At 38.4% G+C, this 25,324-nt stretch overlaps 1 protein-coding gene across 1 annotated transcript in view; it reads left to right on the plus strand.

Moving 5' to 3' along the window:
* The first annotated feature begins 1,234 nt into the window (after positions 1-1,234).
* The window catches only part of LOC140160976 (CREB-binding protein-like), a 50,399-nt gene continuing 26,309 nt past the window's right edge, over positions 1,235-25,324 (plus strand). Inside the window, 9 exon segments of the mRNA XM_072184332.1 lie at positions 1,235-1,769; positions 9,224-9,879; positions 17,360-17,404; positions 19,925-20,389; positions 21,325-21,619; positions 22,423-22,475; positions 22,478-22,538; positions 23,952-24,116; positions 24,749-24,959. Coding sequence (XP_072040433.1) covers positions 1,676-1,769; positions 9,224-9,879; positions 17,360-17,404; positions 19,925-20,389; positions 21,325-21,619; positions 22,423-22,475; positions 22,478-22,538; positions 23,952-24,116; positions 24,749-24,959 — 2,045 coding nt within the window. The 5' untranslated portion in view covers positions 1,235-1,675.

Here is a 25,324-nt window from a genome sequence, read left to right on the forward strand (position 1 = left end):
CCAAGAAAGCCTCTATTGAAGCTTATTTCCATTGGGGTCCATTTGAACACCGGGACGGGTTAGGAACAGTCAGGGGTTAACACCCTACTCTTTTCGAAACTGACTGCGAGATACATGTACAGGTATGGCTCTCTGCACACGGGACCGACGGGCTTAACGTCCCCTTCAAGGACGGAGTACTTTCATGATTCATTTACCCAATTCTAAATGAACCATGGGGAGAGCGGAAGTCTAAACTTAATCTACAGATGTTGCCAATTAATTTCAGACTTTTTTTTTTCCAAGTCAATATCCCAGCAAATCGCCACCGCCGGGAATCGAACCCGGGACCTCATGCACCAAAGGCAAGTACCCTAACCATTGCGCCACGCTCTCCCACAAGTTACGCCATTGCGCCACGCTCTCCCACAAGTTACATTACGACTAGTAACATTCATAACTTCACGAATAGTTACTTGTGAGTTACGAAGGGTTAAAAGTTTAGTGAAATGGACCCCGACTTGCTAGCTACAAAAATCAGTACAAAAATAAATCTCAATTTAACCAAAAAAAGTGAGATAATAAGGTCTGAAATTTTGAAAACAGCGAGGATATTTCATAAAACACTAAATAATTTGCCTTCGACTTCGGGACAGTTTTGCGTATTTTTTGCAGATTTGATAATCAAGATCTTAATTATTAATAGCTTTGAGAGCTGCATAATAACAAAACCCATTGTATTTGTAAAACCTGTGTCATGCATGTGTCACACTGCAACACAGGTCATGACAAAAGGGGTCAAATGGCAACCCCTGGGTGAGGGGCCCTATAAACCAAGAACTGTTGCATTTATATGTTAGAATCATACCACACTTGCAGGATACAATCATTCTGGTTTCAAGTGACATCAGGGAATGTTTGAGAACATATAATCGTCTTATTTACATGAAAATACCATTTCTAATGAACCAAAATAATATTGCACTGTGGGAAAGGTCGATCACTGAGAAGAAACATGCGCGCGAAGGCCGCTGGGTATTTAAAAAAGTTCCCATCATGCTTTGTAGATAATTTCCGATAAAATCCGACAATTCACGGGATTTTCCGATAACTAATCAACTGTCAATCATTTTGCAACTACACGCTTTGGTCCAATCAGTGATCAGATAGACCCTCATGTGACTCCATGCTAATGACGAAAGTCTGAATAAATCACACTTCGGCTTCGGATTTTTCCGGAAGCTTCCCTTGTTAGCCCTCTGACAAGCGCGTAAAAGTTTTCATCAACAGCCGCCATTTTGTGATATTTCGGCCGGGGAGAAAGTGGTAAATTTGGGCAATTTTCGTCTTCATATTGGGGATCAGTTTGACCGTAATAGACCGAAGTGGATACTGACTGATCTAAGCTAGGCTTCAAGTGCAGTCACGTCCTATTTCAGCGATCCAAGATGTAACTTCATCGGCCAAGAAGTGACGAGTAAATAAGGAAAATTGCTTTGTACGGGAAATCTGGGTTGGGCGAGTGAACACATCAAAATCTTTCGATCTAAAAGATGGCTTAGACGTTATCTTGACTCCCAAAGACTGACCTGAAGGACAGATGGAAGAACAAAGCGTTTCTAAGGGTGCTCGAGTAACCAAATACCGACTTCTGTAGTACGCGAGTTCACCTCGAACATCTAGATTTGTTTTCATCATGGCAGAATTGGCTGAGCCACCGAATAAGCGACCCAAACTGCAACACCAGCAGGTCGCATCACCTGCTACGACGCCCAACGACACAAGCACAGGTAAATATTTATAGTTTGCTCAATGTTTTACTTATTTTTATTGGATACATGGTATGAACTATCCATAATTGCCGGCAGATTTTATATGTAAGGATCGCGTTTGTCTACAAATGCGATTTTACATTGCGATCTCATGTGATGATAAGCTTACTAAAATTGAACTCGAAAAATGTCAACATCACTAATTTGCACTGCCACTGATCCAACTATGTGACAGAATTCGCAGGTGTTGACAGTCATGTATGTGTAGTACTGAAGTATGAACATTCACTATTTAAATTCAGACCTGTTCAATTGTGAGACATGAACATGGACATAAAAACAAAAGAGATCCATCTTCTGAATTCCATCGCATCCACTGAAGTCAAGTCCGATCACATCAAGTCCTTACTGTCTGTAATTCTCGGACATCAAGAAATACAACCTTTGCATGCCACACACCAGCGGATGAGGTAGTGATGTATGCACGACAAATCTTGCAAGCCGTGCAACATGATATTGTTAAGACTCAATCAAGTCAGCGTGTCGTGGCAGAGCTTCCTTGTGACCTTGAAATCGAAGTACTCTGTATAAACTCGACGCAAGCAGCAGGCATACATTTCAAAACCAACAGTACATTTAAGTGTTTTACATTACTGTTATTTTGTAATTTAAGCTTGTTTTCAAATTTGAGTCGTTCTGTACAGAGTTACTGTTTGTTGTGATGTTTTGTTTTTTTCTTTTTATTGCAAACCATGTGATGTTAACCCATCCAGGTTGAATTTGGTTTCACCATGTGAAAAAAACATTTTGAAATCTGGCATACATTTGTACAACTGATGTGATGATTCTGTGAAACTCTTAAATGAACTTGAATCATTGAACATACTTGAATAGAGCTCAATTTAAAATGTAAAGATTGTAAAAGTGTTAATCGTGGGGCACCAGTACTTTAATGAAAAAGAATACAAATCGGGTAGAACGTGGAAGCTAAATTTATTTATATTATTAGGCAATTCTTGGCCAAGAAAGATTACTTGGCATGCTTGTAGCTCTGCGTTAAACACATGTGCGTGAATAACACGGTCCAGAAGATTGTATGCGCACACCTTGTACTACGTACACACTTAGCCTTGGTACGCTTCATGGACGCAACAAGTCCATTCAAGAATTGGCTGATTTACTTTATTGATTGATCCATTCATGGCAGGCATATAAACATCGTCCACATTGGCTCAATCCTGATTCCTGAAGTTATCTACCAATCTGCAATCAGCAATTTCTTGTGACCTACAGTAACTACTTCCACATGTATGTGAGCACTTTTCGTGAAGTTTTTGTCGCCCTTTTGGTTGTACAACAACATTTTGAAATACATATAAATATGGTGAATAAAATACAATGAAATAAATTTAAGATTGTGTCTTGTTATCCTGTGTCTCCTGTCCTGTGTGTCTTAAATTTAGTCTTAACAGTGAAATATTCCGAAATCCTATTGGAAATCCTATTTTTACAAATGGTCGCATGTCACAAATAGGTCACCCCAAAATGGAGCAGCCGTAACATGAAAACGCTTTCTTCACACTTCAAGTTAGGTTTATTCTAAAAGTATAATACCTATTGTAGAAAGTTTGGTGTCATTTTGTAGATAATTATGTTCTTTTTCAAATACAAAAAACCCCAAGTCAATTGGACAAGTACTTTGAGATTTATACCTCAATATGTAAGATGTGTCAATGGAGCAGCCGGTTCGGGAGAGCCCCATAGGGTTATACACAAAATTGTGGAAATATGGCAAACTTCAAACCTTTGTATCTTGAAAAGTACAACTAGCATGGACCTCAAATTGCACATATCATCCTGGATTGTAGATCTACCTCATAGTACATCAACTGTAACAAAAGATGTAACCAATTAATTGCCTAATTAAATGTTAATTAAGACAGTTTTCCCTATATGTTACTGTACAAAGTGTGCATACTATGCTCCGACATTTCTAAATGGACTATCTCTTGCCCGAATCACCCTGCTTATTCAAAAGAACACATATTTTTAAGGAAATTTGATGAGGAATTCAATTATGCTATTAGTTTTAGTGCCAGAAATGGAGGAAAAAAGTTTTGATTGAAAAATGTCATAAAAATTGTGAAATTATTTTACAATTTTTGACCACCCTGTATGTTTAACGCAAGCGATACTAAACTCTTTCTTCCTAATTTGTTTGAAGGACCCATGCAATGTCTTTCTGAATCCATATTTATTTTGAACTACATAGCTTTCAGAAAAGGAAAAATATGGGGTTCACCATGACAAGAAAGATGCTAATTTTGTTGTTGTTCCACCCTGTATATTTCTCACCCACCCTGTATTATGATGTTATGCTTTGTTGATTTGGCATCCTTGTAATATAAGCTTTCCAGAAATATATACTTATAATGGTCTAAAATGTATTCATTAAAAGTTGTGTTGAATTGAATCAAAATTGGTGATATTTTTCTCATTTTTACATCATGTTACACAAAAGATGACCAATTCATGACATGCGACCAAATGTACTTGAGCCATGATTTGATTATACCGAGAGGTGTACACCATACAGGGATTTTTTTCTTAGTTTGTGTAGTGATACATGTAGATATCAAAGAGAAATTAAAAATCTGAATATTTTGGCCTTAAACTCTGTTTTGTTGCATAAAAAAGGCGGATTTTAGGGGGTCATATCTCCCAAGCTTTACATTCCCTAACACATTAATATTCACGACTATGGGTGTTTTTTTTTGGGTGTAGACAAAATGGTGGCAAATTGCTCAGCTTGATACAAGAAACGGTATATAGAACTTGCCTTCTAAACTGTTTACTTGTTACCGGTATGTGCAATGGAAGTCGGAGATCAACAGTGGCCTACAAATGTATGGCCGCCCAATGGCCTTTGACCTTGCTTGTACTCTATCTCAGAAAGTGAACACAGATTCTTTTTCTGATTCTATTCAGCTACACAAACAATTTGCTACCATTTTCGCCCAAATCAGAAAAAGTTGACATTTTGATCCATGTACAACCAAAAACATGTGACCATTTAGCCCAAAAATGAGGGTTTTGGAGAATAACTCAATAACGATAGATAGTAGATAGCATGCACCAAACATTTGTTTAATCCTTGTCATCACATCTATCTACACATCTACAACAATACTTAGTAAAGTTGCCATAAAGGCAATATCTGACTAAGAACATGATCAGATTCAATAGGAATCAGACGGGTAATTTGATATCTTTCAATAAGATCGAAGCATTTTCAGTTTTTCACCCAGTGTGACCTTCCGTGAGACCGTGACCTCTAGCGAAAAATGTACCCTACAATTGGAGTCCAATACCCCTCTAGCAGTGATCTAGAGGGTCTATACTAACACCTCATGGTACATCAAAGATTGGTTGATAATGGGTGTTGAACTCAACCATTTTTCAAAACCCCTTGTTCCTAGACTAGTGTGTGTCAAAGAACCAGTCTGAACACTTCAAAAGTTATAAATAATAAGTATTTCGGCCATAACTTGGCCCCTTAAAACCAATGTCACACATAGGGCACTAATCTTTGCTTCAGATATGTTTAAGGTTGGTCTAGGATGAACTCATGAAAAGTTTGAGCTGCAATTGGTGCTAAAGCTCCAGGTCAAGTTATGACCGAAATACTCTTATCATAATTTTTGCAGTGCTCTAGAGTTCAGATTTGGGGATATGATACTCACACAGTTAGTACACACAGTTAGTACGGTACTTAATATTGTCTATAACCTCCAAGAAGTTGGACACCAAAAATATTTTTAGTTTCTGAGAAGAAATCCCCTGAAGTATGGTTCAAATTTCCCCTTTTTAGGGCCCACTTTGTTAACAAGTAAGGTATGCAAATTTGAAAGCTACACCCCAAAAAACCCAGGGTAGTGAATATCAATCTTCTAAGGGATGTAGTTTGGGAAAACTTGAAGTTTTGGGCAATGAAGCATTTTTATTCCCCCCTCCCCCCCGGTCTGAGGTAGGATTTGAAAGGTTGGGTGTGTAAATTCAAAAACCTGGGCATGTAAATTAAGTATTTGTGTACAGACTACAGAGTATAGACCATGTGGGCAAAAACTGGGTGTGTATTTACAAATTTAGGTGTGTAAAAACACTCCCTCACGCTGGCTGGCTGCATAAGCCCTTGCCGCCCCCCCACCCCTAAAATTCAAATGGCCACTATCCGGAATAGGAGTTTAAGGCTAAAATTGTCAGGTTTTTCATTACTCATTGATATATCATCAATTCACAAACTTACTAAAAAAGACATGAGGTATGGTGTACAGCACACCCTTGGTAAGTTAGCATGGAATGACCTAATTGATAGAAAACTTTCTGCCTATTATTCAAAATTCAATCATGCACATGTAGGCAATTGGCCTTGGGGTTGGAGAATTGCTCTAGTGCGTCAATAAATACCATGCGCAAGTCTCTGTATGCATACTATAAGTAATTTGCACTTATACTGCATAACCTTGGTGACTGCATAATTTATACATGTAGATTTTAGTTAATTAGGCTAACTGGGTACCGTATTCCCCATTCTAGTTCAAGATTCAAGATAGTTACTAGTACTACCAAGTTAGCAGGGACCTTCCACGATGTCATATCAATTGATGTGAAATGAGCAACAGGACAGGGCTAGCCATATATTGAAATACTAGGCAAAATATGGATTCCATGTTCTGAGTAGAGATGCACCGATGAGATAAAGGCTGATCTAAATCAGCTGATTTCAGTCTGAATAATACAATTCAGCACCCCTACTGGGGAAGACAGATCGGTTTTAAATTGGGATCGGGGAAATCCCTTCATTTGGCGATCTAATGAACCGATTAATTATTTTCATGCAAGATCAGTATCAAATTGGGCTTCAAATTTCACAACAGCAATTTGTAACATCTGTAAAAGTACCAGCAACGGTGGAAGTAGGGGTTTCCCAAGTTTTTCTAAAATTAAACTAATATGCCATCAGATAGAGTTAATGGTCAGTTTTGGTCACCGTTTGTACACTTAATTCGACAAGCCAAGTGATTGTCAGAATTCATTCTCCCGTTACTCGGGGGCCATCCGCACCAAACTGGTGTTGTAACTGCCCAATTGGGTGGAAAAGCGCTGCTTCAAAATCAAATCTGATATTGTATTACATTGTTAACTTTCAGTATCCTTTTGTCACACGGGTGATGGTACAGTTTAAAATTCCCGCAAAAACTGCATCATTTCACATTCAGGTGGGAATGCATGGGATGGCCCACTTCAATGGCTGCCATTGACGTGTTATGTGTAGGAATGTGTAGAATCCGATTGTCTATAGCGGGTGCCCAAATTATTTTTGGTCTAGTGCTGAATGGGATTGGTATCCGATCGGCCGATTTAGAAAACATGATTGAAAAAATAATGATTGATGATTGGCAGATTCAGATGAATGGATTGGTGCATCCCTAGTCAGGGACTGCCTTTTGAAAATTAGTAAAGGGCTGTAGAATGCTTTTCTGGTCTCTTCAAGAAGAGCTGTTCGCACCTGTGGCCATTAAATTATAAAGAATTTAACTAGTCATTTAGAGGAGCTATAAATCGCTCTTGTAAATGCAACTTAAGAAGAGCTGTAGAGGAGCGATAGCTCTCACTCCTCTCAAACGGCAGTCCCTGCCTAGTTTTAATTACTGGTGCAGTGGTACAAAAGTTGTTTAATTTTGTGCAATGAAGTGAAATTTCCTGTTTTTCCACCTATGAAGTCAAAATACGGACGGATTCCAAAATGACCAATTTGATTGGATCTACATCTAAACAAAAGTACAAGTGTAGGCAGTACTACAATGTAGGCACCCATAATGGGGAAAATCTCATTTTAAACATACTAGAGGTCCCTAGTTAGAAACTATATTTTTTGCTATCTATGTTTTGGAGTTTGGCCTACTATTAAACTGTGTGTATAGTTGTCTGAACCTAGTTGGCTACTAACACTTCAAAAACGACTTTCTTCATCAGAAGAACTAGCATTTCATTCACAATATCCTCAGCAAATTGATCAAATTTATAATCGCCATCTTGACAAAACATTGGCAATTTCTGATCGTACAAAGACATTGCCAAAACCCATTTTCATTCATAAATTTCATGGAATTCACTTGTTTGTGTGTATAACAATGACCACTGCAAAATTTAACCTTTTTTAGGTAGTCCGAAGGAAAAGACCGTATGGCATCCATAATTATGTTTTGATGAATCCAAGTTAGTCTCCACAGCAGCCAGTTTGGTTCCGCTCCCTCCACACAAACAGTCTGCCAATGGTCACGAACTGGTCCTTTTTGATTAAGCTAACGGTTTTCTGCCGGCGTCATCCAGCTTGACGTCAAACAAAGCTTTCAATTGGTCGATCGGCTATCACGGCTACTTTATTATTCATGAGCAAGTTTGACCCGCCATCTCGCCATATAGACTGAGGTCAATCAAGTTCCCGTATGTACAGCTCTCTGCTGCTTACGTGTAGCCAATCAGAAACGGCGTTATAAGTGGCCATTGGCAGACTGTTTGTGTGGAGGGAGCGTAACCAAACTGGCTGCGGAGGAGACTGAATCCAAGTGTGTGAAAATATTGGATCCAAAACATAATGATAAAATTGGATGTTTTACTCCTAATATTTATTGGTTGAGCTACGAGCTAAAAAATATTGGGACTATGTCTCGTCCAATATTTTAAAACTCATAGGTCAACCAATAAATATGGGCTCAGTCGATCCAATTTTATATCAAACTTGAGACTAAGCTGCATTATGGGAGCTTTAATGTAATGGTGGTGTTCAAGGTCACATACTGAGGTCAAAGGTCATGTGTGGTCAACTTGTAAATTTGACTGGAAATGAAAAAAATGTTTCACATAAATGCAAAATAATGTTTCACATGAATATATACTACATATTTGTAGTGTTCACTACCCATATATTCGGACGGACAACCTATCTTGGACCGCCGTCCCTATTTTTTTTTAATAAGCCAGTCATAGAAAAGAGAGCTTATGTATGTAACAAATTTTGTGATATGTGTGCAGCCATTCATTACCTCGCACGCAATATTAGTAAATTTTGTGTCGAGACACATGCAAGTTTAAAACTTGTCACATATATACAAGAAATCAACGCAACCAAAGTGTTCTTTAGTGCTCCCAGGAGGCCACGGAAATGCAAATTAGCTCAAAGCCTGATGATGCATTTCATACAAGGGAGAAATTGTTGTGTTGTGTTCCACAATGAAATTCAGAGTTTGGAGCACTGTGCACTCCCATTAATTTTAGCATCCATGGAACAAGTTTCAGCTGTTTCTTTTTACAAAAAATAATTCATATTTTGTGAGATGTTGTTTTTTATTTGTAAAATTGGTTGAATTATTGCACATTTAACATTTCTTCAATTTGTGATCATTTTGCAGCATTTTTCCAGTTACTGACTGATGAACTTCCTGATGAACTTATTGGTGGTGCCAATACTTCCAATGGAACCTCGAACAGTGTTCCATCTTCAGTTGGCTCAGACAGCCATTCGTCTGAGCCAGTGCAGAAAAATAAGCAACTCACCAAGTTGCTTTCTTCCCCTCCAAGGACTGTCGGTACCCCTGGTACACCAACAGGTACAAATATGTCAGGGAGTCCCAAACCTACTCTGCAGGGTATGGGTGGTGCCAACATGAATATGAACAGTCCTGTGCCAAACAGTCTAACATCTCCAAGACCATCCAGTGTACCCACACCGAACATGGGCATGAACCCAGCAGGTGGGGTGATGACAACTGTTTCTAGTAATCTCTCTAATGCATCAGCTACCATGGTTTCGTACTCAAATACTGGAAACATGCATAATCCAGGGAATCTCATGGCTGGTAATAATATGAATAAGCCAATGATGCAACAGAACGGACCCTTCTCTATTGCCACCAGTATGAACACTAGTATGAACAATTCCATTGGGCGACCAACAGTCACTACGGCAGCCATGATGGGCAACAATGCCAATCTCTTAGGAGGTGGCGGAATTCAGACCGGGATGAGCAATATGCAGCAGCAGATCAGTCATCAGGTTATGGCAAAGGTAAGAATGTCTCTTCCACCTTGATGGAACCATTGAAGTGTGGCATTAGATAAGATCACAATAGTACCTTGGAAAAGATGTGGCTAGTCAAGTCAAAGGCAAGTCTAAAAATGAAAAAATTGAGTAAGTGAATGCAAGAAACTCAGTTCATGTGTATCATTGCATTCTACTTTTTTTTTCATTTTTAATAAAAAGATGTTAGATACTTTTGACTTGACAGTTCATGCCTTTGTTTTGTTTCAGCATTCAAGATTTGTATTTGGTGACCACAGGTCAGGTGTGAACAAAAATGATTTAGGTGTGAAAATATTTTTTAAATGTTGCTCACCATAATGTTTGTGGCAGGTAAATTGGCTATGACAGTTATTTTCTTTATTTTGCACTAAATAAAATGTTGGAAGTGGAGTTAGTGGACCAATTTTTGAGATTTTGACCATTTATAAATGGTCAATTTTTGCCAGATATCTGCTGATGCAGCGACAAAATATTTCTGAGGTTTTGGAAATCTGAAGTCAAAGCGACAAATTGGTATGCAAAATTGAAAATTCACATTTTTCATCTATTCTCAAGACTGAAAATGAAAATACATCCAAAATGAAACACCCTAGTACAGAGCTGTTTGAATTGTAATAAAAACTTAATAACTACATTTAAACATTTCATCTTGGAACAAATACCTTTTACACCAACTTTGGCCACCAAATGCAAGTAGGGTCTTGAATGCTATCAGAAGTTGTGTCGATCCCTGTGTGCAGGCCCCCCCCCAAAAAAAAAATTTGCCAAAGTGTACAAAAAGTCAAAACATTTCAGAAATTGCGAGCGTAGCGAGCAAACAAATCAGGTTTTTTACGGGTTTTTCGTCAAAAAATGTCCAAATTTTGGAAAGAAAGTCCACTTTTCACAAAATCTCTTGGGAAAAAGGTCCACTTTTTCAAAATCAGCACCCCCCAAACAAAATCCTGCGTACGGGCCTGCCTGAGTGTATTGTCAGATCCATCTTGCCAGTAAATGTGTATTGTATGACTGTATGTATGTTCATCTTTATGAAGGATTGTCAACAAACTGAGCATATGAACGTGGTAAGTACATGTATACTAGTTTTAAGGTGCAATGCTAACTTTTTTCCCCTTTTTAATCTGGACATAAACAGGTTGTTATTTCTCAGTAGTTAAAGCAATATATCCATCTACGGTGGTGTATGGTATGACCACCAACTTCCTTCCTCGCCATTTCAGGTAGTGAATGATGCATTTCAGGTAGTGTTCCACAGAGGATGGGTTTCAAAAATGCAAATTTATGTGATCAGTAGGTTAAATTGTTCAATATCACAGGATTTACAACAACGGCGCAAAAGCTCAGAGCTAGCCCTAATGTTACCAATATGCTTTTGGTGAAGTGGAAGTAAGGAAGAAGATGAGGGGAACATTGTTTTCTCTGCCTCAGTTTTGCAGAGGACAAGACCAGGGGGAAGATGACAAGAAAAATATGGCTTTTTACCAGATTTGGTTTCGTTTGTTTGTTTTCCCTTGTTCCGTATTCAGAGGAGATTAAAGTATCCATCTGTTCTCCCAAAGAGGTCCTTCTCCCATATTACAATAACCACTTAATTAACCAGTTGAACCAGGTGAAGGTTTATTAGTAATGTAGTTTCAGATGATGCTGTTTTTGCCATACTACTAATGAATGACCATTCTTCATTAGCACACTTCAGCTGTAGATGGGGTGAATAGCCTTGACATCAAATAAATGTGATTATAAACATGAAACGGTCAAATGGGTCAAAAAGGATTATCTGGTATAAAAAATGTGATATCCATTTTTACCTTGGTTTTATGTTTTGTAATCATGTGATTGTCAATGTCAAGGCTATTACCCCATATCTACAGCGAATGGCTGAAGTATGCCTAACTTTCAACTAGATTGGGGAAAAACAGCTTTTTTCAATGTTATTTTTGTACCTATGCTCAAATTGGTTGTCTTCTAGAACTACCCATATTCTGCTATGTGCTGTTCTGAGATAGATAGCAAAAGATGCTCATACATGTGCCAGGACTGCTGGTGCTGTGTGCATAATTAACAAAAGAGTAAAGACTGTGCTACATGTAGTAAAAAAGAGAGAGCTTTTTAGATGGATTGGTGAGTAGCAGTGGGCTGCAAAGCTTAGAACTGCTGGTAGTGCTATGGTAGTGCTATGGAAAATGTTGACAGATGATGCTGCAGAGTTCTACTTTCACAGATACCTGTTCCAAGTTGTGAGTGCCCACACAAAGAACAAGTATTAATAAGTGTTGTACATGTAGGATGCAAAAACTGGAATGTAGCATCTACATGTAGGTAATGTTCTCATCCAAAAATGCATTTACACTCGGGTTTCAGAGAAGTCCCTGCACTCAGATTGATGCGGGCGCCCTGTTAATAAGCGACATATGCGGAGCTTTGTGTTCCCTTAAAGAGCACCACTTTACGCCGACCTACGTTTTGATGCATTATTATGTTTTGATGGATCCAAGTTGTGATAATATTGGATCCAAAACATAATAATGATAAAATTGATGTTTCGCCCAATATTTATTGGTCTCGCTATGAGTTGTAAAATATTGGACTCGACTACGTCTCGTCCAATATTTTAAAACTCATAGCTCGACCAATAAATATGGGCTCAACCGATCCAATTTTATATCATAATTGGCCAATCAGATTATCGGTCCGTTGTTATGATTGTCAGACGATTGATTGTCGGCCAAACCCCACTTCTGTGTTTGCGTCGTGCAAGCTTCAATAATGTAAACAATTGCCATTTTTCTCTGCGAGACACTGTAGACACTAATCTTCCATGGATTGGCTAATAAATTGGACTAATTGTAGCTGATCCAGAAGAGGTGTTACACTTGGCTTTTGCTCAAACTCTACACAAATGAATCTTACAGACTGCTGCAGAACTGTTTCCAAGGATTGCACTGGCACAAGGAGTACATATGTCTCTCTGGTCGCACACTGACGTACCAGAGAAGAGTTATAGGTGATCCCATGATGCTAGTGAAACATCCGGGTACTTGAGAACCAGCCTACTAGAAATTTCAATTGAATGAACACGGCTGTCAACAGCGTGGTGATTCTCTGTGTACACTGTGTGATGTACGCCCGCGTGTGGGTAACGCGGAAGTGAATCAAACCCTGATGCCTACTTTTACAGCCAGCAAAATATGAAGGGCATATAGGGGATTTCCCACACAGTCCCTCTGAAAAAATAGTCGGTATTGGGGAAAGAAGTCGCGGAAAATTGAGGGCAATCTCAGGCTAATTTCGCTATCACGAAATATGCACGCTTCAAGATTTCAGGGTCTTGATGAAAAAGGTGGGAGGTTCCATAGACATACCACCTAGACCTAGAGTGCCCATCCCTAACCATGGCAGTAGGTGAAGCTATGTATCCAAGGTGATTTTGGTCGGGTGATCGGACGCAGAGAAATAACATTTATATCTGGAGAGAAAGACAATATCGTTTGCATGATTGCTGTGCTGTCATCACCCGCATCAGATGCAACATGTTCCGTAGACGCGAACATGTCTGCCTGCTTGCGTCCGGATATGCGTCCTTGTCAAAACCATAATGGGGGATTTACCATAACGTCACACAAAGGCAATTTTGAAAATAGCCCTAGATTGGCTATGAGAAGAGTGCTTTGAAGGTTTTTTTTGTTCAAATATTTATCAAATTGTGAAATCAAAAAAAATTATAACAATATTCATGTGCATTTTCAATCATTTACATAATTCAATTTAATTGTTTAGTTGGTGGAAACAATGTATCCAATTTCACCCGCAAAATATTGAGAATGATCGATTAGGAACCTTTGCCCAAATTGTGGGATAGGCCTTTATCCAATGATACGTAGTTATTTGAAGCAAGTTTATGAAAACTTCGAACTTTGTGTGTGTAATAAATTTAAGCAAAATAATAATAATAATAAAATCAGGTTTCCGCAAATTTCAGTTGCTCTTTCAAAATAAGGATATTTCAGAAGAACTATATGACTTGTCAGTCATCTGTTTTTACTCGATATACAGGGCAATGCTGATTCCTGACCAGGGTTCGAATTCGTTAAAAAAATTGTGTAGCAGGTTTTGGCCAATTCATCATAATCAGGATACTTCCAGTATACTAAAGCACTATAAAAGTGCTAAACAAATGCAAAATTGGGTAGCAGTTACTTCAAAATGTGGAGCAAACTGCTATGCGATACAGCCAAATTCGAACCCTGTTCCTGACAATGATGTACAAGGATACAAAATACATATGTACATGTACATCTACACAGTTTATTACCCGTTTCATGTGGTTGTCCATTTGTACACACGAAAAGTAATTAGTTTCAAGTTTTCATTAAATTTGATGGAAATTTGATGAATTATGGGTTTATTACTCAGAAAATCAAAATTGTAAATGAGAAACATGTAAACATGGGATCATGGGATGCATATGCAACAATGTGTATAAAACAAGTAGATAGCAATCATTATTCGTTTCTACTTTTACTGTGATCAGATCCCAATCTAAGCAGGCGCTACATTTCTTAATTCTGGTACATTGTTAAAATATTATGAATCTGAACTCCAAACAACTTAACTGAGACATGTATGCTTTTTGCGGCCATCTGAACTTGACTCTGCCTGAGGGGGATGTTCCCCTTAATATAGTACTTCCTACCTCCGTATGGTCTTTGTACTGCAAACCTGTTGGCATAATGGACAAAGCAATCATGTATTGTGCACAGTATTATTTATAATTATGATTTGGGCATATTGTATTAAAAGTAGCAGAAACTGCTACATATATGATGGAAAATGAAAAGCATTTTGCTGTTTGATGCATGTGCCACTGGAAAAAAGTCCTCCCCCCCCCAAAGGTACTTAAGACACAAATAAATCAACATGTCTAAGAAGTTTTTTCAAGTCCATTTCTAAATAGGAGAACAAAATTGCCTTCCAAATGCCCAACTTACGGCTGTGTTGAACTGTACTGTCATGTTCATTGTGATGAAGGAACCAGCTAAAGGGTGACCAGTGCTAGAATTAAGGGGGGAAATGGGAGGTGGTTGATTAAAATGTTTGGTTTTCCTGTTTTTCCACCAGATTTTTTGTTTCCCTGCAACTTTCTATACATGTAGCTTTTAGAGAGAGCGTGGCCCAGTTGGTTAGAGCACTGGCTTCTGGTGCACGCGGTCCTAGATTCGCTGCTGTGGAAAACTTGCTGGGATATTGACCAGGAAAAATGTCTTAATTTTATGGGCAGCAACATTACAGAAGATTAAATTCAGACTTATGTGCTCATGGGTAAATGGACCATGAGAAAATTGTTATCCTTCTGAGAGGAAATTAAGCCAGCGTACAGAAGAGCCATACACATGATATTGCTCGCAGTCAGTTTTGAGAAGAGTAGGGTGTAACCCCAGACTGTCCCAACCTGTTCTGGTGTTCAAGTGGACCCTGATGGACATTTTCATCACAAGAGTCTTTCTGGGATTTATCACTGTTTTCAAACCCAAACAAATGAAATCATAATTACAGTTTGTGCCATTTTATATGAACTGAAGTAAAAAGCAAATAAAAACAGAATTTTACATAAATCTTATCTTCACTCAAGTGCACCATCTGATGGGAAGAGAAAGAAGAATGGTACCTGATTACCAAAAAATGCAAACTATGTAAATGTCTGAATTTCTGTGAATGTGAAGACAAAAGGCTAAATTTTGAATGTTCAGGACAAAAATGTGGCTATTTCATTTATTGCACGAACATTTCAAATCAGTAAAATCTCAAATGAATTTTTTCTGGACTTTCTTATACTGAATATTAGTGGCACAAACTGTGAGATGAGAAGGGAATTTACATTTTCCCTTTAATGGTCAATTAATTATATACCTGACCAACAATTCTAGTGTATTTTAGAGGGAAAGAATATATTGTGTGATGAATTTTATTCCAGTAAAGCCTTGTCCCATCATCCGAGTTGAGACGATCGAGTGAAAATTCTGAAAATATCCCGTTACATTTTGGATACTTGCACAATATAACCAGGCAAGCTTGGGGAAAACATACATTGAATAATGGCGAACACAAACACTGGTCAAATGTAAAATTCATGAAATAACACCCCATTTCTCTGTTGATCCACCATGGCAGTTGCTGACTAATGATAATTACTATAGAGAGGTATTATGGAGAGTGCGATGAAGCACCGCACACATTACCCACACACATTCAAGCTTGCCTGCCTACCTACCTACCTACCTACAACAGGACAGCCCCTATACTGTCAGTTCAGTGTGTGTGTGTTGACATGTATATGCAAAAGAGCCCATGACGTGTGTGTATATGATCAGTGCACGTTGGAGTGGAGCAGGCAGTACTGTGTGTAATGCGTGCTAACCAGCCAGCTACATGTAGTCCTTGTTGGCTAGCTGCCAGGGTAAGGCAGGCTTGCTATGAGCAATGAGAGAGAGTGAAACACAGACACAACTAGCTATAGCTAGCTAGCTCTTCTCTCTTCCCATTGCGTAGTCGGTTTATATACCATGCCTGTTCAATTTTGCTATAATGCTTTAGCTGACATTTGGTTTGTATGTTATATTAGCAATTTTTCTCCTTTCTCAGTGGCATAGTATAATGCATCTGCTTAGAGACTTGTTGAATTAATTTTTGTCTTGGGAGTGGTACAGATTTTTCGGTGCATGTAACATTCTTGCGATGGTTAGGCTGTACGATAGTACATTTTGTGACCACAGATTTTATTCATGTGTTGTTGGGTGGTGGTTGTTGTTATTATTTTGATTGATTGTGATAGGTATTGGTCCATTTGAAATACTTTGCTAAGATTTTAACCCCAGGATTCATCACACAAAAGAAGTTTTTGAAGTAGAACATTTTCCTATTCTAATGAACTACCGTAAAATTCCGTCTACAAGCATATATATGCCTCTAAACGAAGTTTTTTTGAGACAAGAGGCAGACACTCTCAACAAAAACGTTATTTGGAGTTTGAACAACTATATTACTGATAAAGGCGGCTGTACAAACATGTATATTTGTAAGACCAATCTATTGCAATGTTTTTGAGAAGGGTATTGGCCTTTCATATCTTTCGTTAAAAAAAACCTTGTTTAGAGGCATATATGCTTCTAGACGGAATTCTACGGTATTGCAGGTTTAGTTCATAAAGCATACCTATATGTTGTAACAATTGTTATTTTGTCTGCTGTGTAATAAATGTTAATGTGAGCGACTATTTTTGTTTTTGCTTGTATCGTGAATGTTTCTTAATGGTACCGTAGCAAGACATTTGATTTTCAGATATATGTGCAAGTGGAGAAATTTACAAACTGCAGTTCTTGTTGGGAGATGTTGTAAACCTTAAGAGAAAGATTGTTGAATGTGAAAACCCAAAGCTTATATCAAGCGCATTGTTGTATTTTTATTCCAGACATTGTTGGCCCAACAGTTAAAATCAGCTCCAGGGAAACATAAAGTAAGAGAAGAGAGCATCAACACTGTGGCTGCTGTATACTATAATGTTTACATCTCTTTTGTTTTTGTGAAGATTTTCCCCTTGTCCATTTGTTGGATTGTTTTTGACAAATATGTTTTGACCAAATCGACCCAAGTAAAATCTGTATCCCCTCCCATCAAATAAAACCAAATTTAAAAATGCAAACCCAAGGAAAAATGAAAGTTGTGTCAAAATGTTGTGTATACAGTACTCAGGTAAATCTCAGTCACAGTATTGAAGTAGTAACATATAAGACAATAAGAAGACTTGTGTTGAAAGACACATGACCCAAAAAATATTTTTCGAGCACTTCATTCCTTACAAATTGTATCTCTCATACCGCTTTTGCTCCTTACTCACACATAACAATCTCTCTATTCCTAAAGACTTTATATTTGGATGAAAAATTTGATAAATAGTTGGGTTTTAAATGTCAATATTGAAGCACATGACACCACAGTTTGGCAAATTGATTTCTACAAAACAGTACATGAAATAAATGTTGTTTGAGGGAACCAGAATGTTGATGCCAAAAGGTGTGTTCCTGATACTGGATTTTTTTAAATACATTTTGCATTTCTGCTCCCAAGTATAGAGATTGAATGTCCTGAGTTGGCTGAATAACCTTATCTTCTCACAGAAGCCACCCATCATTACATGTACATGTCCTGTGTTTTGGTGTACAATAAAAACTGATGTGGAACAGATCCTTTGCTCAGTTGATCATAAACTGTATGCAGCAAGCTAAATTGATACATTGATATGGTTCTTCAGAAATGTTTGGGGAAAATTCTGTGCATAGCAAATTTATCTCCAAGGTCGTCCAACCAAAACAGAACATGGAATAAATGTTGTTTGAGGGAACCAGAATGTTGATGCCAAAAGGTGTGTTCCTGATACTGGATTTTTTAAATACATTTTGCATTTCTGCTCCCAAGTATAGAGATTGAATGTCCTGAGTTGGCTGAATAACCTTATCTTCTCACAGAAGCCACCCATCATTACATGTACATGTCCTGTGTTTTGGTGTACAATAAAAAACTGATGTGGAACAGATCCTTTGCTCAGTTGATCATAAACTGTATGCAGCAAGCTAAATTGATACATTGATATGGTTCTTCAGAAATGTTTGGGGAAAATTCTGTGCATAGCAAATTTATCTCCAAGGTCGTCCAACCAAGTGACACGGTTGATCACCCAACCAAATGACATGGTCGTGTACATCCATTCTGTTATATTTGTCCCCAAGTTCAAAGTGCCAAGTTATGACATTGCTGCACAACATGTAATTGCAACGTTATGGAAAGCTTGATTTTTACTTGCCATTTCTTGTAATGAATTCATTTGCCCCATAATGCTTTACATACATGTACATGCAAACATTTACGCTCCAGCCTAAAGAGCATGGTGGCTGAAATGGTTGATACTATCTGCTTCAAGCTCTCTCTCTTTCTCTGCTTACATGCCAACTAATCCATTTGTGTAAAATTTCCTTTAAAATGTCTATTCGCTACAGATGTCCTTATAGTATACTAACTGTTCACACCACATGTCAGTTCTTACCCGTCCCCTTTCACCACATGTTTTATATCTTTTATCATCTCAAGTGTCTGCCTCTTGTCATACCCTGTTCTTGCCCTCTCCAGGGCTTGAAATAAGGATTTCAGATCCAGGAGCAATTTTGTGTGTTTTTGTGTAAATATTGCTCCTGGTCTATACAAATCCACACAGTTCTGTTTCAGAACCAGGAGCATTTTGCCTTTTAGCAGGGGTAAATTTGCCCCTTGCTCCTGCGTATTTCAAGCGTGGCCCCTCCCTGTCTTTTCCTTGGAATTTATTTAAGTAACTTACAATACCTGGTAATTTTGCTGGATCACAATGAATGTCTGTCTATTAACATACATTACAATTCTGTGGGTGCACATTTTTCTTTTTCAGCCACTTTCTTTATAGTATTTGACAAGGTCCTTCAGCACTGGTCACGCCTGGGTCACACGATGCTACGCAGCTTGTTCGGCGAATGATGTGTCGATGTGATGATGATGTGATTCAATAGCCAATCAAAACTCCACTGATGTATTTACGCTGTCAATAGCGCAAACTCGGCAGAGTATTGAAGGACCTTGCCAAATACTACTTAGTAATTTATGTTTGATCTAGTGCCAATTATTCTTTGTAACATTGATGGACCTTCATTGAAAATACAAGATATTCATCTTTTTTAAAGAAAAATATTGGTAGTTGATCATTATAAAAGAGATTCTGCTTTTTGCTGGAGTAAATGTATTTGTTCTTGTTAAAATGTGTGATTATTGTTTTGACTGTTTGTATATGATAATAAACTACTGTTCGGAAGATTATATATTCCTTTAAAAAAATAGAGCATTAACTTCATTCTCCACTTTCTTTGAAAACTTGGTTATGGTGTTTCTTAACAAGAGCTTTTAGAGAACTTTGTTCAACTTGCTTACTAATACTTTAATATTTCACTTATTTCAGGTTGGTCCAAACAACACCGCAATGGGACAAACACCGCAAGCCTTCCATGGATTCCAAACCTCCATCCCAACTCCAGCACCTAACATCAATACCATATCAACATCCTTTGTACCCACCAGTGTCACTCAGTCTGTCAACAACAGCATGCTTTCTGGCCTGAACATTACTAATAATAGTATGGGTCTGAGCAACTTGCAAGGCAACTTGCAAGGGATGCAGCCTGGCAGAATGGGGAACATAGCAGGAAATATGCAGGGCAATATAGCTGCCGCCGGCAATATGGTCGGTGGTGGTGGTGGTGGCGGCATGCACATGCAAAATTTCAATGACATGTCAGCGATCATCAATGCCGGCAACCTCACTGGTAGCCTTGGTGGATCAAACATGCAAGCTAACATGATGGGGAATATACAGGCCAATTTACCTAGCAATCTTAATATGAATATGTCTGGTGCTGTTAACATGGTAAGTGGCAAGCAAATCAAGTGATCTTACACATCTCTATGTTACCGAAACTAATGTAGTTTTTAACATAACCACATCAACCTTTCATTTCACCAACTTCAAACAATCCAAGATTTTTGTTGGATGTCATCGTCCAAATAAATCTTGAGTTATGATAGGAGGCCTGTATGTATCCATTCATGACAAGAACTCCGATGTCCATGATGTATATGGTCTTGGCTGTGATGCGTCCATGCCATGGGCACATATAGAGTGTATGGTATTTGATAACTTATCCTTGCAGTTATACTCTCAGGATGGTTCACATGTTCTTGACTTTGTAAAGTTTGTTTGGCTCATAACACTGTAGAATACCATGCACGCAGTTGGGTGCATCACATCGCTTGTTGCGCGTTGCTTAATGTGTGACTGGAGTATGCTTATGTGAATTTACACAGCGTGAGTTGGGACTTGAATAATGAACATACTGAACAGTAAGAAAAACGTAATAATTTTCGCCTATGATAAGCCAAACAAACTTCAGGTATGAGGGTGTCAAAGTGTTTGTGCTTGCTTTGACTGGTGATAGATACTCAAAGTCAGAAACAAACTTGGCATGGTCTCAGGTACGTCCATGGTCCCGGGCACGTCCATGGTCTCAGGCACGTCCATGCTCTCGGGCACGTCCATGACCATGGGCACGTCCATGGCTGTGGGCATGCATGGCATTTGATAACCTTGCGTTTGGTGGATATCATTGTTCAAATCAATGTGAACAATGATAGGAAGCCTGGATGTTTCCATTGAGGAGAAGTGTCATCTCACTTGCAGATTGCAGCAAGTTTGCTCAACTGGATCATGATGAATAAAAGGTAATGTAAACATCATGATTGTGTAACTTCATTGATCATTGAACTGATTATGTATCCACTGTTTTCTTTCACTTTTTCTAACAGGGCCAGCAGCAACAACCCCAGGTAAACCAAAACCCTCAACAACCAGGCATGGCCGCAATTGCAGGCCAAGGGGCAACAGGCAACGCAACTCAGCAACAGCCAGCTTCAGCTGCTGATCTAGGCAAGCGCAAGTTGATCCAACAGCAGCTTGTGCTGTTACTACACGCACACAAGTGCCAAAGGCGGGAAAACCAAGCCAACGGAGAAATCCGACAGTGTGCTCTCCCACACTGCCGAACTATGAAAAACGTGCTGAATCACATGACCAACTGCCAAGCAGGAAAGTCCTGCCAAGGTATGCCCATCTTTACCCACACATTGTCCAAGGTCAAAACCCAAATGTATCTCCATTTTATGTTGCAAGTTGATTTTCACAACTCAGAATTATAAATGATAATTTTTTAATAGAGTATTGTATTGTTCCTATTAAACACCCCAGGGGTGTGGATTTTTTTCTAAAAGGGATGTGTATTACCAATATTTTCAGTGAATAAAGCTAAAAAGTTAGTACGCAAAGTGAAGTACTGCTTGCTTCCAGTTTATCCGGGTTCAAATCCAAGGTGGTAGCACCTGCGCAAATATCGTATTATTGGTAAATACCACAAAATGACTTCAATTTATATGCATTTATGCAATAGTGAAATTCTACTGTAGTTTGACAAGGAGCTGGTTGGAAAATTACGTTAAAATAGGTTTTATGCAATTTTGCGATCGTGACAGCCAGCAAATGCTATTGTGGTCATTATTTTATTGCAAAAATCATGCGCGGAGTATATCAGGGCGAGTGTGTTTAATTTGGAACAGTTAAGTATTTTGAGACAAGTTCATCTTCACATACATCCAATATCAAGGACCAATAAATTTCTGACTTATTATATAGAATATTTGTACCACTTTATAATTAAGTCAACTAACTCATTTAAGGTTTTTTTTGAGACATTATCGTGTCAGTTTTTACTTGTTTTGATTTACATGGCATTGACATGATAGGTGCATTTCCAGCAAGCTCTCTGTTCCAATGAACACATGCTCTAAAAAAATGTGATTACATCATGTACTCTTAATTGTCATAATGGTGGTGTTTTTTTCCAATTCCAGTTGCACACTGTGCTTCATCTAGACAAATAATTTCCCACTGGAAAAACTGCACTTTCATAGCGATTGCCCAGTATGCTTGCCCTTAAAAAATGCTTCCGACAGGCGGTCACAGCAAGGTAAGTCCAGGATTGACTTAATATAAACTTGCAGTTGTTTGGATTTACACTGCAACAAACTGCTAAACACAGCTCTATCGCAGATGTGACTGTGCTTTATTTGAAACGGCAGTGATAGGTTCACATGTTGATAGACATCCATGTCGTACGCACCTGATTGAACTTAAGAACCAAGAACAGGCTAGTCAGTAGAACTCTACAGGCTTGTCATTAATCCAGCTGCCAAATGTTAGGTATATTACAATGTATCTGGTTTGCAGGTGCTCTTCTGTGTGTGTAGTGTACTAGTTTATGTGGCTCTACTAAAAAAGGAAATGTCAACACAGATGTCACAGACATAGATATCATTAGGGAAACATAATCATGTTAAACTTAGAAATGATGTGTCTGTATCACACACAAATCATGCTTACTGTTCTGGCAAACGTCGCAGTCACATTCACATACCACTTGAAAGTACAGGCTTGCCTGTTGATTGTTTTGTTTTTAGTATTTTTTGCATTGCTGTTATGAAGTTTCACTCGTCTAACAATCAACAATGGCTTCATGCTATACATGCAGTATTTCAATCATGTGGTTTAATTTTGTTCAGTTTATATAAGGCGGAAAAAATAAGACTCATAACACAGTGTATTGATGTAGAATGGCATGCACGCGGTTGGGAGCAATGCTTATGCTAGTTGTGTGTTGCATAATGCGTGACCTGTGCACGCTTGTGAATTTATGTGAGCGTGAGTTGGGACTTTATTGACTCGCGCAGTAACAAAAGCCGAATGCTTTCCGCCTAATAAAAGCCGAACAAACTTGAGGATATATCAGAGAATAGTGCATACTTTTGCATACCACATAAATTGAACTGAATCAAGGAGGTAGTCTCTCTTTGTAAACAATGACAGGCATGATTTGAACACCTTGTGAGATTCATATCCAAACTAATGTTATTCTTGATCAACAGGATTCTCTACATATTATTTTAACCCACCAGTTCATTCTCTGCTACACCATACTAAACATCTTTCAAAATGTGGGCAATTCTTACAAGCTAGATAATTTTATTTAAGCAGATTCTGTTGTTGCTTTAACATGATGTACTAAAAAGTTGCAGACAATTTGTCGCTTTAATGTAATTGTTAATAATAGAGCACAAATGTGACTGACATTCTATTGTTTGGGGTAGACATGTAATAAGGAATATGTTATTACAGTGTTGTTGTATCCTATCCCTTCATTGATATGTGTTGCTATTTAGAAATATTGTAGTAGTAGTTTTAATAGATACCTTCTTGTATCTTTTTTGCTGCTTGTTCATAATGGTGATTTTTATGTCTTTTTTTTTTTTTTTTTTTTTTTATTGTTATGATTTAATTTGTTTTTCCTGACCAAATCATTACTTGCTGTGTTGCGTTTTCATAGCTCTGCTTGCTAGCATGGCCATGGGTCCGAATACTCTGCAAACACCGACCTCAATCAGTACAGGGCAGATTGACCAGAACTCCATGCAGAGAGCGTACCAGGCACTAGGCATACCCTACAACGGCAAGAATCAAACACGGCCACCGGGGATGCCACAGGCACTCAGTAAGTTCAGATCCACTCTAGCAGCCCGCAATAAGATGTAATGGCCTAACATTCAAAACTAGTCACATTAAAACAAACTGTATCTCTATGCACTCAATTTATCTTTTTGTGGATCTGTTCATTTCTATTTTGTAAAATCACTCTCTCTTACAATTTTATATTGTCAATGTAATTTTGTAAGGTGGCAGCTACACACTGTGTGGTTACAAGACCAACTGCACTTAACCACTTGTTTGCCTGGCACTCTGTGTTGAGACTCTGTAATTTGCCAATAAAAATCATTTCAATTCTAAAAAGTGGTGCGAGGAACATCTTTTAACAGAGAGACGCTTGCTTCGGTTATTGTTTAAAAGATGCGTTCTATTTGAAATGAAAATCTCATGTCATTTACTGAGCAAGCGCTTTCCATACACAAAATTATTTTACACGTGAAAGCCTTATTGGTTAAGTGATTTATCCTCCTGGCTTTGTCATGTATGTCAGTTTGTGTGTATGTGTAATCATCTTGTTGCAATTGCTCTTGTAAATACACAATGTGGGCTTGGATCTCAATTTTCTTGATTAAGTTGTTTTTTCTTTGTGATGTGATTGTCATTGATGGGTTTATCTCCATTATTTTTCCTGAACAATAGGTAGAGGTAATGGCACCAATATGACAACAGGTCTAAACTCATCGGGCAACCTAGATACCAGTGGGCTTAGTGGCCTGCCCAACTTGTCCAGCTTGACAGGTGGATCAATGCCAGGTGGCCTACCTGGAATGGCGGTGCCTGCCACCGGCCCGGCACAGCCGTGGCATCAGTATGTGACCCAGGATTTGAGGAACCACCTAGTTTATAAACTGTAAGTTACAGAATTGCGAGTAAATCTTTGCCTGAGTGTATTAATATGTTTGAAAGCATGTGACATTGCCTATGTGTGAGTGCCCAACCACAGCTCTCTGCTAACCAAGATGAACTGCATGTGCCGTAAAAAACTAGGAATTTTCATGTTTTCAGCTCTACCAAGTTAGAAGGAGATTCAAAATGTGTGAACAATGTTTATTTTAATACCGTTTGTAAGAGAAAAGTGTGTATGGAGTGGGACTAAATGCATGGGAATATGAAAGTGTAGATGTAAGCACACAAGTCACATGGAAATTACAAGCATAACGACAAATGTGATAAAAAGCTGACTTTCATAAAATAGGTATCAGGAAGGGAGGAGAT

This window comes from Amphiura filiformis, chromosome 9, assembly GCF_039555335.1.
Source record: "Amphiura filiformis chromosome 9, Afil_fr2py, whole genome shotgun sequence".
NCBI classification, from domain to species: domain Eukaryota; kingdom Metazoa; phylum Echinodermata; class Ophiuroidea; order Amphilepidida; family Amphiuridae; genus Amphiura; species Amphiura filiformis.